Genomic DNA, 17571 nt, shown 5'->3' with positions numbered 1-17571 from the left:
CAAACCCCCTTCTCTCCCTTTCTCTCTACTGGTTAGAAATAATCTAAATATTGGCAATTATAAACTGAACAAAGCTATTGAACATCAATGAACAAACAATTATAATTTACGTTATTCTGATGTTAAACTAGTAATGAATCAGCTGAAAGCTATAACAAAACAAAACAGATAGCTAAGTAGCCAAGTTAAAAGTATTTGGATACTCACCTACAATCACTTCATCTTTTGTAGCTTGACCCAATAGTGCTTCTTTATATCTTATTAGACTCTCATCATCTTGATCTATCTCAATTATTTCTTTTAAGCTCTTTTCAGGTGGAGGTTTATAATTAACGTCTTCTTCATCTTCAGGAACGGGCTGTTCAACATCTGGTTCATCTGCCATTTCTTATTTACTGAAACAAATTATATTAAAAACAAACAATAGCTTTTTCTTTTAATACAAAAAATATTCTTTCCTTTAATTTTTTGATATTATTTGATAGTAAAAAGTTTAGATCCAAAACAAAGTACTAAGTATCTTAGTTTTCACTAAATAACATGAAACTTTTGGAATACCTAGAACTTATATACTATTCAATAAAATCTTGCTTACCTTCAGAGTTATCAGAACATGTAAGCTATCTTCAAAAATAAGTATTTCTTTATTAGAAAAAATAGACATCAAAAAGAATATTTAGTTTAACAACTATTACATTGTGCTAGATGACACAGTCAGTAAAGTATTTGGTTACCTTTGTTTAAAAAAGCACTCATTTTGTAGTTCTAATATTCATTATTACAGCAACACGTGATGAGTCATGGTATGCATGAAAATGCAACATGTATATGATGACAAAGGTTTTATAAAAAGCTATATGATATATAGTATACGCTAAAGATGCAAGTTATGGCAATTACTACTTTTGCTTAAACATTACATTTGGTTATAAAGAGAAATGTCAACTACACAAAACATAACCTGATATAAGTTTTTAATGAAGTTTGTCATGTGGGAACTGATAACCAAACTTAAGTTATAACTAAGCTCAGTTATATATAGCCAACCCACTATATGTTTCAACAATGAAATTATAACTTTTATTACCAGAATGACAAGTTAGCAGCATTCTGATGATGATGATACTTTCTAATTTCATTATTGCAACAGATGCATTAAATTTATTTGTATACATGTGTTTAATTGTGAAACTGTTAATGAGTTTTAAAGGAAAAGTATGACAATTTACACATGATCATGTGTACAGAAAGCAAATACTGTATAATGTAAAACTAACTGGTTGTTCTTACAAAGCAGGATTAGAAAGTTCCATGACTGAATTTTTATTTAAACAAATAACATTTATGGATAATTACATTCACATATTTTTCAAAATAATGATCTTGACTATTTACACATTTTTTTATTATTTATATAATTGCAAAAAATAAAAAAGCTTCTTTATAGCTGCCATAACTTCTTAGGTGAAAAATTGGCTTCCCTTTAATGAGTTTAGTTTTGGAAAAAAATAATAAAATTCACATGGCACAAGGTTACGTGGGCAAGGAGAACATTTGAAGATGGCTAGTGAGTATTTGGAAGGCTATTTCAAAATACTAATCTCACATGATGAGTAGGAGCATTATCATGGAGTAATTTCCAATTTTTCCTTCCTACAGATCATGTCTTTCTCATCTAACTGTCTTCTCAAGTGCTTAATGATTTCAAAATACATAGAATAATTATAAAAGAATAATTCATAATGAATTCTAATGAATTATTCTTTAATAATTAAACAATTCTAGCAGAAGTTTACCCTTTAGACCTATCAATCCATTTTTTTCCCTCTTTCTAGGAGGCATAAGAAACTTCCACAACCACATTGTTTTTCAAAATCCGATATAAGGATCTCAGATTTTACTTGTTTCCACCTGATCCAATATTAAAAACTTGGGAACAAAGCAGTAGTATAATTTTTTTTGTGTGTAAAATAGCAATGATACAATAATTTCTTGAATTCCTATTTGAAAACTGACTCAAAAAAAGAAATAGGTGGTAGATGACTCATCAACTGGTGAAATACCACCACTTTGCTTATTGGAGGCTTGAAGTGGTGAAACCCATGTTTAGTCTCTAGAGCAAAGTTTCTGGCATGCCCCTTCCCCCATACTTCTCCTTCAACCCATGCACGGTACTAAGTACTATAGGTTTTGATACCTTTCGTGTTTGGGGTTTTCATAAAAAAATAAAAAATATAATGCAACATGAGACCAGCTGGATTAGGAGGAAATTTTTTTTTTTTTTTTTGCTTGCTGCAACAAAGCCTGTCTTCTTTGGACCATATGGTTGTTGTTGTTATTTGGTTTTTAGGAGCATTAGCAACTAAAGCCATATTTCTCTGGGGATATGTGGTGGTCATTCCCTGACCTTTCCGCATCCTCCGTATTTGGTGATCACAGGCTTGAACCCAGGTCTAATCAAGAAGCGCATGCTATGCACTGCCGCTCCTGCCCACCTGGCTACAGAGGCACCAGGGACAATATGGCTCATGAATACTAACTTCATGGAAATGCACTGACAGAATACAATGTATGGATACTTATAGGAAACAAAGGAAAAAACAAAGTACAGTGGTTATGTAGTCTTTCCCACTTTTAAAAATATCTGTATTTCAAAAACTACACCCCACCACTGAGGGATGGGTTTTAACATTATCACTGAACTTCCAAGTTCAGTGATAATGTCAAACCACATGTTTTCTATACATATACTTTAAGAAAAAAAAAAGTTTAGGAAAATGTGGTAGAGTCATGTAGGTGTAAACTTGTACTATTTAAAACCACCACTATCTCAGAGGATTGGTAATTCTGGTGTGGTGTGAATGTCACACCTCAACCCCCACCCCTGCTCATATTGGCTTCACCTGCATGGTTGCCTCCAGCATACTAGGCATAGTGTTTATTTCTTGACCTTGCAGAAGGGGAATATAATAAAGGTTACTAAGAATTGGATATACAATCAGAGGATTTGACTGTCACAGAATGCCACTGAATTTTGCCAAAATTCAATGCACTCAGTTCACAAGTGGGTTCTCAATATGGCTCCACCAGTCTTCAAAGAGGCAGTCTTAGCTAACTAACATCACTATAAGAATGTCCACAACAAGCCTCAGATCACTGTATGTCAGTAAGGTGTTAAAAAAAGATAAAACTTTATTGCAAAAATAATGATAGCATTGTTGTAGTTTTGAAAACAATTCAATTTAACAAAAAAAAAAAAAAAAAAAAAACTTACAAGCTTGCCATGTTCAAATAGATTTTTAATATTTTGAAAATGGCTTGACTCCTAGGCCCAAAAGCAGCCATCCATCACATGCACAATGAATGTGTGGTTCAGAGAACTGAAACCAATCAGAAATGCAGTGTGTTTGTAATATCCAGTTTTCTACACAAGCTGTGAGGCAAACCATTACTATTAGACTGTTTTCTAGAGTAAGTGAGTAGCAGTACTCTGGCATAGATTTTTTCCCCTCTTTACTGTTGAGAATTCTGACACCCAAATTTCTGCTGCATAGAGAATTACAGTCTGGATATATTTCTTCATTGTTCTCAAGTCATTTATGTAGCTTTAGATGGCTTTCCATCTAAAGCTATGTATCCTTGTTATTAGCTCCTCGGTATGCTGATGGAATCTAAGCTTTGGGTTGAAAATAACCCCAGGATCTCTGTGGTTGTTCACTATCAAGATTTGGGTTCCACAGAAAGAGGGGAATTTTGGCTGGCGATGACAGCTTTAAATAGAATATTATCATCATCTTGGATTTACTGAGGTTTAAGCATAGTCCAAACTATTCAAAGCAGAAAGCTAACTCAGTGATTTATAGAACTGGTAATTTTGGATTGGTCAGCTTCTGGCAGGATGGAGGAGGGGTCAGTATCTTGATGTCATCAGCATATACCAAACTATCTTCATTGTGATGGTTGAACGGTACGAGTTCAGCTGTGAAGAGCAATCTGAACAAAACTCCTCCTTGTGGCACTCCAGTAGTTATTTTTTTAATGTAGACTAAATTTGTTGCTCCTGAGATATGCAGTTCTACATGTGGTTAAGGATTTTATGAAAGCCAGGATATTTCCCTTGAAGGTGAAAAAATGATTCCTGCAGGGCCAGGAGTTTTTTGAAAGGTGAAAGGTTTTAGACATCACTGGGAGATTTGTAACAATAGAGCAGTTAGCTAATGATTAGTAACATTGTGGAGGCTATAGTGGAAGGAGATGCTTTGTCAACCCAGGTAGAATTGCTTTTTCCAGTACAGTTGTGCCTTGTATCTGCTTATTTGGTGTCCACTGATTCAGTTACCCGTGGTTAACCATAAAAAAAAAAAATTAAAAAACTTAACACGTACCACTCTTGTGTCCAATACGATGCTTCCCTTTATTTTTTACAATGTCGCTTTTAAATCTAATAGCTTCCCTTTATTTTTTACAATGTCACGTATGATTTGGTCACCAACATTATGTTTCTTTATAGATTTAACAGATGCACCATTTTCAAACTTTTCAATAATTTCATTTTTTTTTTTTTTTTTTTTTAAATTTGGAGTCTTGAAGTGTTTTTAAATTTGGAGTCTTGAATCCAATCCTAGTAAATCGAGAGTCTGCTGTACTTTTTTATTACCATATTTAATGTTGGTAATGTCTTGCCGTGTGTTTAATTTATCAATTAAACTTTATTATATGTATGTATGTACAAGAAAATCACGTTATACATGGGGTCAGCAGGTGTTCAATTATATCTGCGGTTTCAGCCACTGATGGTAGGTCTTGGAACATATCTTCCACGGATACTGGGGTCTTACTATATTTTGAAAAGGGTAGAAGCTGATGATATTAGCCTGAAGTGCTTGGGTGCTGACATCTGTAGAGGTCTGTTGGAATATTTGTTCCATGTGTGAGGAAGTGCCTGTTGTGAGAGGATTGCCAAATTGACTGATGCAATAACAGAATAAAATGTGGTATTGCATTGATTTCTGTGGATGCCATTATGCGATTAGAATTTATGGCAAAGATTATTTACTGCCTATTAAGTTGGGCTGTACTGAGTTCGGGAAAGCTGTTTTAGTTCCTGGGTAAGCAAAACTGGTAGTTTGATCTGACTTTTCAGAGAATTTTATGAAATTCATCCACTCCCCTAGATTTAAATTTACAGGTAGCTTCACAGAGTTCAGATTTTTTTCCTTTTTATTGTTGGGCTAGGCCTTGCTCTAGAACAGTGGTTCCCAAACTACTGAGATCTACAGACCCTTTCAAAAATCAAAAAAGTTTGCATACCCCTATATATAACGTACATGTGTGTGTGCACACGCGCGAGCATATATATGGTCAACCACCATTTCACAGACCCGAGTTTTGGAAATGCTGCTCTAGAGTATGATACCCTGTCTTCTGTGGAGCCTGATTATTTCAATAATTTGTGGAGAATTTGTTTTTGGACAAAAGAGACCTTCAGTCACAGGCTCCACTGTGCCCAGTGCCTAGGTGCAAATGTTAACATTTCTGGATGCTGCAAATAATGATGTGGTGTTTATTCAATTTTATTATATAATCCACTGCAAGATTTACTGGACAATTTTCAAGCATATTCCACTGGATGCTTTGTGCTGTTGATCATTCAGGTATTTTGGAGAAATTACTCCCCTCACCTTTTTTTTTTTTTTTCACATCTGGGACACTGAAATTGCAAATCAGTACCAGTACAGAGAAAAAAATTGGCTCATCATCTGGTATGGATAAAATTAGAAGTCAGGATTAAGTCAAGTCTCTTCTACCCTTTGGTTGATCACTTATTAATTTTAGGTTAACTATGGCAATTAGTCTAAGCAATGCTTCCAGTAACTTACATAACTTTGGAGTTAGGTTGAAGTTGCCACAAATTATATTACAGGCTGACATATGCAGCCAATTCATCAGTCATCCTATTGCAGAGGTGTTTTCTCATCTGGACTAGGTGGGTTATAAATGAATTACTTCTAAGTCAATTAGTAAGATGACTTTAATTGTGAACAGTAAGCCTTCAAACTGCTGGTTCAGGCTAGAAGTAAAGTGCACAAATTGTGTTTATACATCTTTAATGAGCATAGGAGGTGTGGAAGCAAAGTTCCTGGTCAGCAAAAGCATCCAAATAGATGGTGTTCAGTTCAACTGTTTTTCTTTATGTCCACAACATCTGAAATCTCTTTCCTTTGAAGGTGGTTTTCAGCTTGGGGAAAAAGAAAGAGGAAGAAGTCTGTTGGTGCTAGATCAGGTAAGTAGGATAGATGGTTGAGCTGTATATACCATGTTTTGTCAGAAATGTCATAACAGTATAGAGTAACAGTACACACTCTAATGACTGTGATGAGTACAACAAACAACTATACAAAACAATAGGGTAGGCCAGTAAATCAGAATATCATATAATGGGGGATTTTAACTTTCCAGATATTGACTGTAAGTTCTACATTTGTCGCTCACACACTAGAAAAACTTTTGTGGATTTATTGGATTACTTTTTCTATAACAGCATGTTAGAGAGACAAAAAAAAAAAGAGCAATATTCTTGATCTGATTATCAACAGTGATTTTTCATGCATTAAAAATCTGCTGATAAAAGAACTACTAGGTGGTAGCAACCAGTGTATTGACATGGGATTTAATTAAGATGTAACTACCATTGAGGGTAAAGGGAAGGGTTTTTGCTTTAGTAAAAGGTGACTAAAGTGGTCTCAGACAATTCTTAAATTCTATACAGTGGGACCAACTGATGATGTTACCATAAGCAAATTCTAAATGGGAAGCATTCAGGGAAGTAATGGTAAAAGTTACTGGGCTTTTCATACCAATTAAGAAATACAGTTCAAAGTTTAGACCGAATTAGATGTCAGATGAACTAATGAGACTTGTGGCAGAGAAGAAAAATGCATGGGATGCATATAAATTATCTGGTGTTACAGGATCGGGTAGATATAAACTGGTCTGCAATCTAGTCATAAAGGAGGTTATGCAGGCCAAGGCAGATTATGAGAAATCTTTGGAAAGAATGCACAGAAAAACGGCAAAGACTCCTTTACTTATGTAAACACAAGGAAGGTAATGAATCATATTGGTCCACTTGATATCAATGGTTTAACTGTTGATGATCCTGCTCAGGTTGCTGAGAAACTGAATAGGTAATTTGCGTCTACATTCGCATAAGAAATTCCTTAGGGAAATCTCCAGGAGTTTATCGAACTCCAATCAGGTGCTAAATAATTTTGTAATATTGGGGAGGAAACTGGAAGAGAAATTGTTGAAGTTAAACATAAAAAAACCACATCTGGGGTGGATGGGATTTATCCAATTATATTATGGAAGGCAGCAAACGAAGTAAGGAAACCCTTAGCCATAATTATGAGGGCATTCTTGGATTCAGAGGAGGTCCTTGTGGAGGTCTCCGCTTAGCAAAAACACAGCATAGTTTTGTTAAGGGCAGATCTTGTCTGACCAATTTTATTGGATACTATGATGCAGTAACAAAGGAAATGGATGCAAAAAATAATTTTGATATCATATACTTGGATTTCAGGAAAGCTTTTGATATTGTTTTACATAAAATATTGATGTACAAACTGAAGAAATGTGACATTACAGGCAAGTTATTGCTATGGATAAAGGAATGGTTGAGTGGGAGAAGACAGAGAGAGAGAGAGGCTATCAATGCACCCTGCTCTTTGTGGACTAATGTTATTAGTGGAGTGTCCTACAGGATTCAGTGATGAGCCCATTGTTGTTTTCTGTATTTATTAATGATATTGATGAAACAGGTACTCTTAATCAGGACTGTTAAACCAGAGCAATAAAAGTATATTACAAAAACAACAAGCTCAACCTCCATACAATTAATCTAACATGTATTATACATGGGCTATAGATAATATATTTAAATATTATCTATAGCCCATGTATAATACATGTATAATATATATATTTAAAAGCAGTTTCTCAGCAAAATAAATAATTCAGTAATTTTGTTTCTGTAGGAAGGACTTCACCACAGAAAAAAAGGCTTAATATCTAAGTTTTCAGATAATACAAAGGTTGGCAAGGTTGTTAATGACAGTAATGAAGGTATGCTGAGAAATGGCAAGTGGAGTTAACACTGACAAGTCAATGATATACATGAATTTTGCTAGAAGTGATAAGGAAGTGATTATCCCATTACATAATGCAATGGTTAGGATGCATCTTGAGTACTGCAGTCTAGAGGCATCATTTAAAGAAGGATGTAAATCCTTCTTAAAATGATGCCTTAAACAGGTGCAGAGAAGAGCAACACGATTGTAGGCAACAAAAGGGTGGTCTTACTAAGACAGGTTCTGCAAATTGCAGCATTGGAGGCTAGGTGCCTGCGAGATAATATGACTGAAGTGTTTAAGGCTTTGAATGGCTTGAAAAACTCAGTGTTGATAGCATTCTTTTTCTTGCTCAGAACATGAACATAAGGAAGGCATAAATTCAAATTATGTGAGGAGGTTTGCCTTCAGCCAGTGGGTGGTTGAATGTTGGAACAAACTTCTTTCTGGTATTGTGGAAGTGGGCAGTTTGAATAAATTCAAGCAAGAACTAAAGTTAGTGGAGGGGGTGGATGACTGTTGTGGTAGGGAGGTGTTTTTTTTTTTTTTTTTTGGCTGATGCTTTATAAGCTGGCTTCCTTGCATTGTATGCCACTAATTATAATAATAACATGCAACAGAAATACTTTCTCAATGAACAAAAGAATAGAATCACCTTTTGTTTTACTCTCCATGATGTTGGCAGATGAAATGCCTAGGATTACATCAGAATCAACCTTCTGCTTTAGAATCATATGGTAATCATCTTCCAAGATGGAAGTGAACAATTTAAAAAACATTGATCTAACAAATTTACACATCATATTCTACAATGCATTTAGGAGTAATGATTCCAGTATATTGACGTGAGGTGTACTGGAGTGAATAGATATGTTTGGATTTTAAAATGTTGGCATAACATTTAAAAGAAACAAGCAAACTGCTTTATTCAAGCCAGAAGAGACGAACAAGAAGACTTTCTGCACAAATGAGGATAACATAACATGCCTACAATTATCAGATTGCTAGGCCTATTTAGAATTGTTTTCAACAGAAATTACCTTTTCTTGAGTTCATCAATTTGCTTTGTTTCAAAACTTTTGAATCATGAAATGGATTTCAAAACAAGTCAGTACCACTCAAACCAATCAAAGCCTTATACACTTCAAAGATTGCCATTGTGCTAACAACCAAGTTAAATGTTACCCAAAGACAGCTAACAGGTGGACATACATATGCTTCAAAATCTTTACTTCAGTGACTTGAACTTGTTGAAACTGTTCACATCTACCTTTCCTTACACTACTTTCTAGATAGTGGCATCATCAGCCATCTTCAATCTACTGCAGGATGAAAGCCTCTCCAGCAACTTTCCAGTTCCTTCTGTTTTATGCAATGGCCATCCAGTTACTACCCACAAACTCATGAATTTCATCTGTACATCTCCACCGTTGTCTTCCAGGTTTTCTTCTAGCTCCTCTTAGGTACCATTGTTATTCTCTTAGTCATCTGTCATCATGTCTTCGAGCTGTCCTGCCCAAGACCATTTTAGTTCTTTAGTTTTGATAAGATAGTGGTAAATGTCTACCAAATAGTCATTCTATTATCACATGCAGCCTATTACCACTAAGTGCTCAACTTCTTCTTTTAGCACCTTTACTAGTCCAGTTTTTAGTCAAACATAGCAGAGGCAATATCAATAAGTGCAAGACAGTTTTTTAAATAATCCCCACATGCTTTCAAGTTGTTCAGAAGAAGATGTCCAATGCTGATGCTAAAACCAATAGTCACCCTCCAATGCTGGCACTGAGAGTAAGAGACTTTCAATTTGATGATTTTTTATATTATTATCATTAAAAAAAAGGTCACCACAATGGGATTAGTTAGCAATCACTTTTTCTGCCATCTGAAGCAAGTGAAAATGGCACATTTTTCAGATCCATCACTAACTCCTATTCCTATCTGCCATTTCACTAATGACACAGGTAGGGATAGGAGTTATATGCTGTTTTTGTTTTCCACAACCATATTTTTTTTGATATTTTGTTTTTTTGCTGAGTTGTAATTGGTTGTAATGTCAATGCTCTTGACATCACAATCCAAGTGCCAATTTTCTAATATTGTAAGAGCATATTTTGAAGAGAACAAGGATTTTCTGATGTCTATAAGCAACTGTTTTGTGAGTTTATGTAGCCCAAAAGATGAAACCACTCTTTGTAACCAAAAAATGTTTCACCCAGTATATAAATTCCCTTACTTTGAATAAAATTTTGAAACCATTTACAATAAAAAATTTTCTTTTGATGATCAGCTGTGCAAAGTTAAACTTTGCACAGCTATAATTTTGTACAGAAAGAATTGAGTTATTTTCTTACAGCTTTATGGCTATAAAAACAGACATGATACTCTCCTGTGGCAATTTTCTTAGTGACTTCAAAGGGTTTTGCTGCATCTTATCAGAGATTTTCCCAACTTCTTCTCTGTTAAAATGCTAAGCCTACTACTTATTGCTATATTTGCTACTGAAACATTTTTTCAAAATTTATTTACTAAATTATGAGGCATATCAATGATTTGGAAAATCAGTATCTAGGAGCCTTTCCCAAAATTTTTGTCTCACTGTTTCCAAATACTTGTCACCTTCCTGGAAAGATGGTCACTTTGATCTTATTCAACAGTTTTATTGAATCTAATTGAAAACTTTGGAAAGACCAGAGGGTCCCACCCAAGTGATCAGATGTTTTTGGAGTGTGAAGAAATTTAAAATCTGGGGGGGGAGGTTGTGGGAAATTACCCCCTGTGCAATGTCATCATTGCAGCTTTATTCATAAAGCATGTTGCTACACCCATATCCATCTCAGTACATTGGAAGTGTCTTACGGTTAGCATCAGCAGTGGCAAAGGATGCAAGAAAGCAAGCTTAAATAGCATTAGCCCAACACACACACACAATTCCCTTTAATGGTTTGTCTAGATCTTCCTAGAATTTATTTAAGCTATCAACCTTCCACAACAGATGGTAGTTTATTCCAGCAATCAACCACTCGCCAGCTAAATGCAAACTTCCATACATCTATTCTGCAACTGTCCTCCCTCAATTTGAATTTGTGCCCTCCTTGTGTGTAGTCCACACCAAGAAGAATCTCATCAGCACTAATTAATTAATTCATTCAAAGCCTTAAACACCTGTCAAGATCACCTCACAGGTGCCTAGTCTTCAGACACTGCAATTTGCAGAACTGAAGCTTTCTTGGTAAGAGCACCCTTTTGTTCCACTCACCAATCTCATTACCCTTCTCTGTACTCATTCCAGCATCTCTATATCCTTCTTAAAATGAAGCTTCGGGACGTGTATACAGTACTCAAGACGTGACCATTACCTTATATATGATAATCACCTCCTTATCCCTGCTGACAGATTCCTGTATATCACTGACAAAACCCCATGTGCTGTCTGCACTGCTCAGAGAACAGCTTGTCTGCACTTCTCAGAGAACTTCATATATCTGAGTGAACAATTATCTCAGGTCTTTTTCATTCTCCATTACCCTGGTACACACAGTTCAGTTGGTACATTACTCTAGGATTACTGCTACCCATATGCAGTACTTTGTATTTGTCAATGTTAAACTTCAACTGCCATTTCTCAGCCCATCAGCCTAACTTTTCTAGATCTGTTTCAGTAGTATACTGACAACACTGCCATTAACTACCCTGCCAACTTATCACTGCAAACTCAGACATTAAGCCTGATATCCCTTAATCAATATCATTGATAAATATAGAAAAAAAAAATATATATATATATATTGGGACCAACACTGAACCCTGGGGAACACCACTAATAACATTAGTCCAAGAAGAGCAGTCAAAGGCTTTCCTGAAATCCAAGTACATGTATATGATATCAAAATAAATTTCCAGATCCAGTTCCTTTGTTAGTGCATTGTAGTATCCAATCAAATTGGCCAGACAAGACTTCCCCTTAACAAACCCATGCTGTCTGAAGTATAATTGCAGCCTTGTCTAGATGATGCTGCATTAATTCTTTAACTAGTGACTCCATTATTTTCCCTGGAACAGAAGTTAAACTAATGAGTCTGCAAATACTCATGTTGCCCTTTGATCCACCTTTATGAATTCGGGATAAATCTGCATATCTACAGTCTGCAAGGACCTCCCCCCTGAATCCAAGGATGCTCTCATAATTATTGCTAACTTCCTTTGCTGCCTCCCTTAATATAAATGGATAGATCCCATTCATCCCAAATGCCTTTCTTATGTTTAACTTCAACAATTTCCATTCCACTTTCCTCTCAGTTATTACAAAATTATTTAGCTCCCTGTTAGAATTTGATAAACTTCAAGCATCCTCTTCCCTAAAGAATTCCTCATGTGTGAATGTAGATGCAAGATAATCATTCAGTTTGCCAGCAACAGTGAAACAGTTAGTTACTTTGTTGTAAAAATGCAATGTGAAAAGAACTGCAATTCAAAATAAATGCTCTTGCAGTTAGCACAGTGGTTATGATCATTCCATACTGTATAGGCCAGGCTTCAAATCCCATCTCAACTAGAGAAATTTTTACCACTTCTTTTCACAATACCCCAGGGGCTCACATCTGGTGAGTATGGGCTTGGCACACCCAGGGTCCTGAGCTTTTTTTTTTTTTTTTTTTTATGTGAACCCCAAACACGAGAGGTATTAGAACCTATAGTACTTAGTACCGTGCTTGGGTTGGAGGTTGAGAAGACGGAAATACGTATGAGCTGGATATCATCATTCTTCTCCTTCTTGGTGATTCCCTTTTGACACACACACACACACACACACACACACACACACACACACACACACACACACTCTTAGGGTAACTCGAGGAATTTTTTTTGGCTGGTGCAGCATAAGCCTCAGGCTTCCTTGCACCATATAGCTAACAATAATAATATGGTTGAGTTAGTCAGTTTTGGGTTATGGTTGCATGGATTTTTATCTCCTGGAAACTCAGGTTTATAATCCAGCAAAAACAGGCAAACCAACCGTAGAATAAACATAAGTACAGAGGCAACATGATGCCTCATAACCCTAGTTTTTTGGTGCTTAGCATGCGTTCGTGCATGCATGCATGCAAAATTCATTATTACTTTGCTCACATTGAAGAAGATGGCAGTGTTTTGTAAAGCAAAAGATGACAGCAATGTATGGCATGTAAAAGGGGAAGTGTATTGGATAACAGTGTTAGCACTCAAAAGTCAGCACATACAACTTGATATAGCTGCAGTACTTCATGCTTAAAAAATTCAGTTGAAACACAAAATAAAACCAACTCATCATCTTCAGTGAATGGAATTTGGAAAAAATAAAATTGATAATCTAAAATTCTATTTTAAACAAAATTCTACTTTATTTTGTCAAAAAAAAAAAAAAAAAAAAAAAATTTTAAACCAGGTTCTATTCAGTGATGAAACTACTTTTCACATTAGTGGTACAGTATGTCATCATATTGTAGGAAAATCCATGCGATTACTGAAAAAGTATGCGATAGTTCGGCAGTGCCGATTGGGTAAAGTGCCTGCCTGGCAACCCAAAGGTCGCGGGTTCAAATTCTGCCTCGGGCTTGGATCAGAGTAAAATGCAGAGACTTTGGGAAGTGCATTATGGCCACAGAAGCCGATGCACCAACAACTAACAAAAAAATAATAATAAATAAATAAACTTAAGTAATCACATTGATGAAACATTCTTTTCAAAGGATGTCCAATGACTAAATTACCAAAAAATGACAGAACTTTTTTAATTTGAAATACAATTGAGACTTCAGAGATAATTTACTTCTAGCAAGACAGCAACCCACACTTGATGTCTTGATTGATGTTTCAAAGATCAAATTTTGTGCCTGCTAGATTGAAAATAGGAATCCAGCTGCCTGGTCTCCAAGAAGTCTTATTTTTCTGGACTGGGGAGAGATATATATTAAGAGTCTTGTTTACTTAACGAATATTTTGGATCTGAAATCTTCCTCTTGCTCAGAATAATCGCCTGAAAGGGCATAAATTCAAATTGAGGAAAGACAGTTGTAGGATATATGTGCGGATGTTTACCTTTAGCCAGCAGGTGGTTGATTGCTGGAATAAACTTCCACCTGTCATTGTAGAGGTTGATAGCTTGAATAGATTCAAGGCAGAACTAGACAAACATTTGTAGTGAGTGGATGGGTGAAATGAGAAGGGATTTTTTTTTGGCTGATGCTATATAAACTTTGCTAAATAAACTATGCTAATGCTAAAAAAACTTGCTTTCTTGCATCATGTGGCTTTATTAATACTAATGCTAATAGATTCATTACCCCAGATATGCTGAATCATGCAAAGTTGAAGATGCATATGTCTGACATAACAGAATTTAATAATAAGCAAACCTGAGAATATTTAAATAAAAAAAAGAAAGAAAAATTCCTTTTGTCAAATACGGGTTATTAATTTTGGGGAATTACTTTGCATGGAGGGCAATCCTGTTTCTGCTAAGTGAGGGCAGCATAAGTAATTAGCAGAGGCATTTGATGCAAGAAAGCAAGCTTATGCAGCATCAGCCAAAAAAATTAAAGTAAAATAAATAAATCAAAAATAACCACTTCCACTTCACCCCTCTGTTTGTTCGAAATACCTGTCCAACCGAGCCTTAAACTTATTTAGGCTATCAACTTCCACGACAAGGGATGGAAGTCTGTTCCACCTAGTAACCACCCGCTGGCTAAAGGCAAATTTCCACACATCTATCCTACATCTGTCTTTCCTCAATTTGAATTTATGCCCTCTCAGGTGATTATTCTGAGCAAGAGGAAGAATCCCATCAGCATTGAGCATGCTCAAACCATTCAAGGCTTTGTACAACTCTATCAGATCACCTCGCTGCTGCCTAGTCTCCAGACACTGTAATTCGCAAAACTTAAGCCTTTCTTCATAAGAGCACCCCTTTGTTCCATTCACTAATCTTGTTGCCCTTCTCTGTACTCGTTCCAGCAGCTCTACATCCTTCTTGAAATGAGGTCTCCAGGCTTGTATACAGTACTCTAGGTGTGGCCTGACCATTGCCTTATACAAGGGAATAATCACCTCCTTATCCCTGCTAGAAAAATTCCTATATATCACTGACAATACACCATGAGCTACTCTTGCAGCCCGTCTGCACTGCTCAGAGAACTTCATATCTGCCTGCACAACCACCCCCAGGTCCCTTTCATTCTCTACCACTGTCAGTGTAGTACCACAGAGTTGATATATTGCTCTGGGGCTGCTGTTTCCCATATGTAGTACTTTACATTTGTCAATGTTAAACTTCATTTGCCACCTCTCAGCCCATCTGCTCAACCTTTCCAGATCCTGTTGCAGCAGCATAGTGTCAGTAGTGTCCTTGACAACCCTGCCAACCTTTGTATCGTCTGCAAACTTGGACATTAAGCTTGATATACCATCATCAATATCATTTATAAATACAGAAAACAATAAAGGACCCAATACTGAACCCTGAGGGACTCCACTAATAACATTAGTCCACAATGAGCAGTGTCCATTGATTACTACTCTCTGTCTTCTCCCCCTCAACCACCCCTTTATCCATAGCAGCAATTTGCCTCCAATGCCACACTGCTCCAATTTGTGCAGCAGTCTTCCATGTGCAACAGTATCAAAAGCCTTTCTAAGATCCAAGTATATAATATCAAAGTTATTCCCTGCATCCAGTTCTTTTGTGACTGCATCATAGTATCCAATCAAGTTGGTCAGGCAAGACTTCCCCTTAACAAAACCATGCTGTGTCTGAGCTATAACTGAAGTCTTGTCTAGATGATCCTGCAGTGCTTCTTTAACCAGTGCCTCCATTAATTTTCCGGGAACAGAAGTTAAACTCACAGGTCTATAATTACTTGTGTCAGCCTTTGATCCTCCTTTGTGAATTGGGGTCACATTTGCACATCTCCTTCCTACACCACCATTAGATGGTGGTGTAGGAAATTCTACATCATCCAAACAAACTAATATCCTAGGGTGCATATTAAAGCACAGGACCCCCACCTTAAAATTTCGCTGAATTGGCTGTGAAATGATTTCAGGTTGAAAAGTCATGTACGGAGCATTTTCAAGACTCCAGTGAATATAAAATCAACAGGAAGTGTATAAAACTTGGTTATGAAATTTGCACACTTTGGTTTGCATTATGCGAATAGGAGTAAGGCGTTTTCAAACAACCAATTTAAATAGGTAATTATTTCACAAATTAAAATTCTATCTCAAACACTTTAAAAGATTGTTTTTTATACAATACAAGATATAATTTTTGTTAGGGATATCATTTTGTTATGGCAGACACCTAGTTAAACCTGATGCAAAATAGCCGATAATGTGGCGCCAAAAAAAAAAACACGTACACCTCTACATGGTGCATACTATTACTTCAAAAGGAAATTGTTAAAACAGAGATAATAAGCTGTGCCTGCACATTTGATTAATTCAAGTTTCGTCTAAAACGATTTGATAGAACGAACGATCTTCAGATACTCCGCCTTTTAGCGAATTCCTAAAACGTGAAGAGGAAACACACCCAAGAAACACCCTTCAATTATTTTTTTTTTAATTAACGCCTTTGTATCAAATTCATTATTCTATATAAACTTGAATTTTTAACCTGGTTTTAAAATTGTACAGGTCAGAACACGAAAAAATGCACACTCGCAAATTAAGTGATAAATTTTATATAAATATTTAAAAACTAAATCGTTTTGGCCATACGAATTGAGTTTCTTACCTCTCTTTGCTTCGCCGATAAAAAGGATTTCGAAGAAACACTAAGTTCTGTTTACTTATTTATTATTTTTTGTAATATCTTATAACCTAACTAACTAAACTTCACAAACTTACACAGAATAAATTGCTCTCTATTCTCCCCACCTCAGGCTTCCTTCCCGAGAAAAGCGCGCTGTCATAAGCGAACCGGGCGTACGCAGAAGGAAAACGTGATTCGTTCCGAAACGCTGGAAGAGATTATTTTTTCACACAAATTTTTCTTTCTTCCTTCTCTTATTTTTAATTTTTTAAAATTATACAGTCAGTTGACCGATAAAAAGCATCGTGTCATTGTTATTACAGTAAACATTCTCTTGTGATACGAATAATAACAACATTTATAAAATACGACGATAAAAAAAAAAAAAATCACTGCTCTACCTTGATGAATCAGATCACTGGAACGTACAGCAGCAGGTGTGGCTAGGTTCAGGAGAGAGCTACTTTGGGGTAAGAAGGTGAAACTTTATCCTTAGCTCTTTAACTCATTGAATCCTGTTTCCAGGACTCAGTGAGTCCAGGTGCAAGGATACATTACACCCAAAACGTATTTTTTTTTTTTTTATTATTATCTGTAAAAGTTTATTCTATAGTCGAGATAAAACCAGTGTTGGATCCAGGAAGG

The 17571-nt window shown here is 35.9% G+C and overlaps 1 protein-coding gene across 2 annotated transcripts in view; it reads right to left on the bottom strand.

Annotated features, from left to right (window-relative positions):
• The window catches only part of LOC150084111 (rho GDP-dissociation inhibitor 2-like), a 39588-nt gene extending 22489 nt beyond the window's left edge, over positions 1–17099 (bottom strand). Inside the window, exons 1-2 of one of the 2 annotated variants that reach the window (XM_090375041.1) lie at positions 17022–17099; positions 208–395 (exon numbers count right to left, since the gene is read on the bottom strand). In XM_090375041.1, the coding sequence (XP_090231167.1) occupies positions 208–385 (178 nt within the window). In that variant the 5' untranslated portion in view covers positions 386–395; positions 17022–17099. Of the gene's footprint in view, positions 1–207; positions 396–16908 lie in introns of both variants that reach the window. The other variant, XM_090375040.1, reaches the window with a different exon arrangement.
• Positions 17100–17571: the final 472 nt, after the last annotated feature.

The sequence above is a fragment of the Mastigoproctus giganteus genome, chromosome 6 (genome assembly GCF_048544385.1).
Source record: "Mastigoproctus giganteus isolate SK-2022 chromosome 6, ASM4854438v1, whole genome shotgun sequence".
In the NCBI taxonomy this organism is placed as follows: Eukaryota; Metazoa; Arthropoda; class Arachnida; order Uropygi; family Thelyphonidae; genus Mastigoproctus; species Mastigoproctus giganteus.
This window is presented reverse-complemented; position numbering and strand designations above follow the sequence as displayed.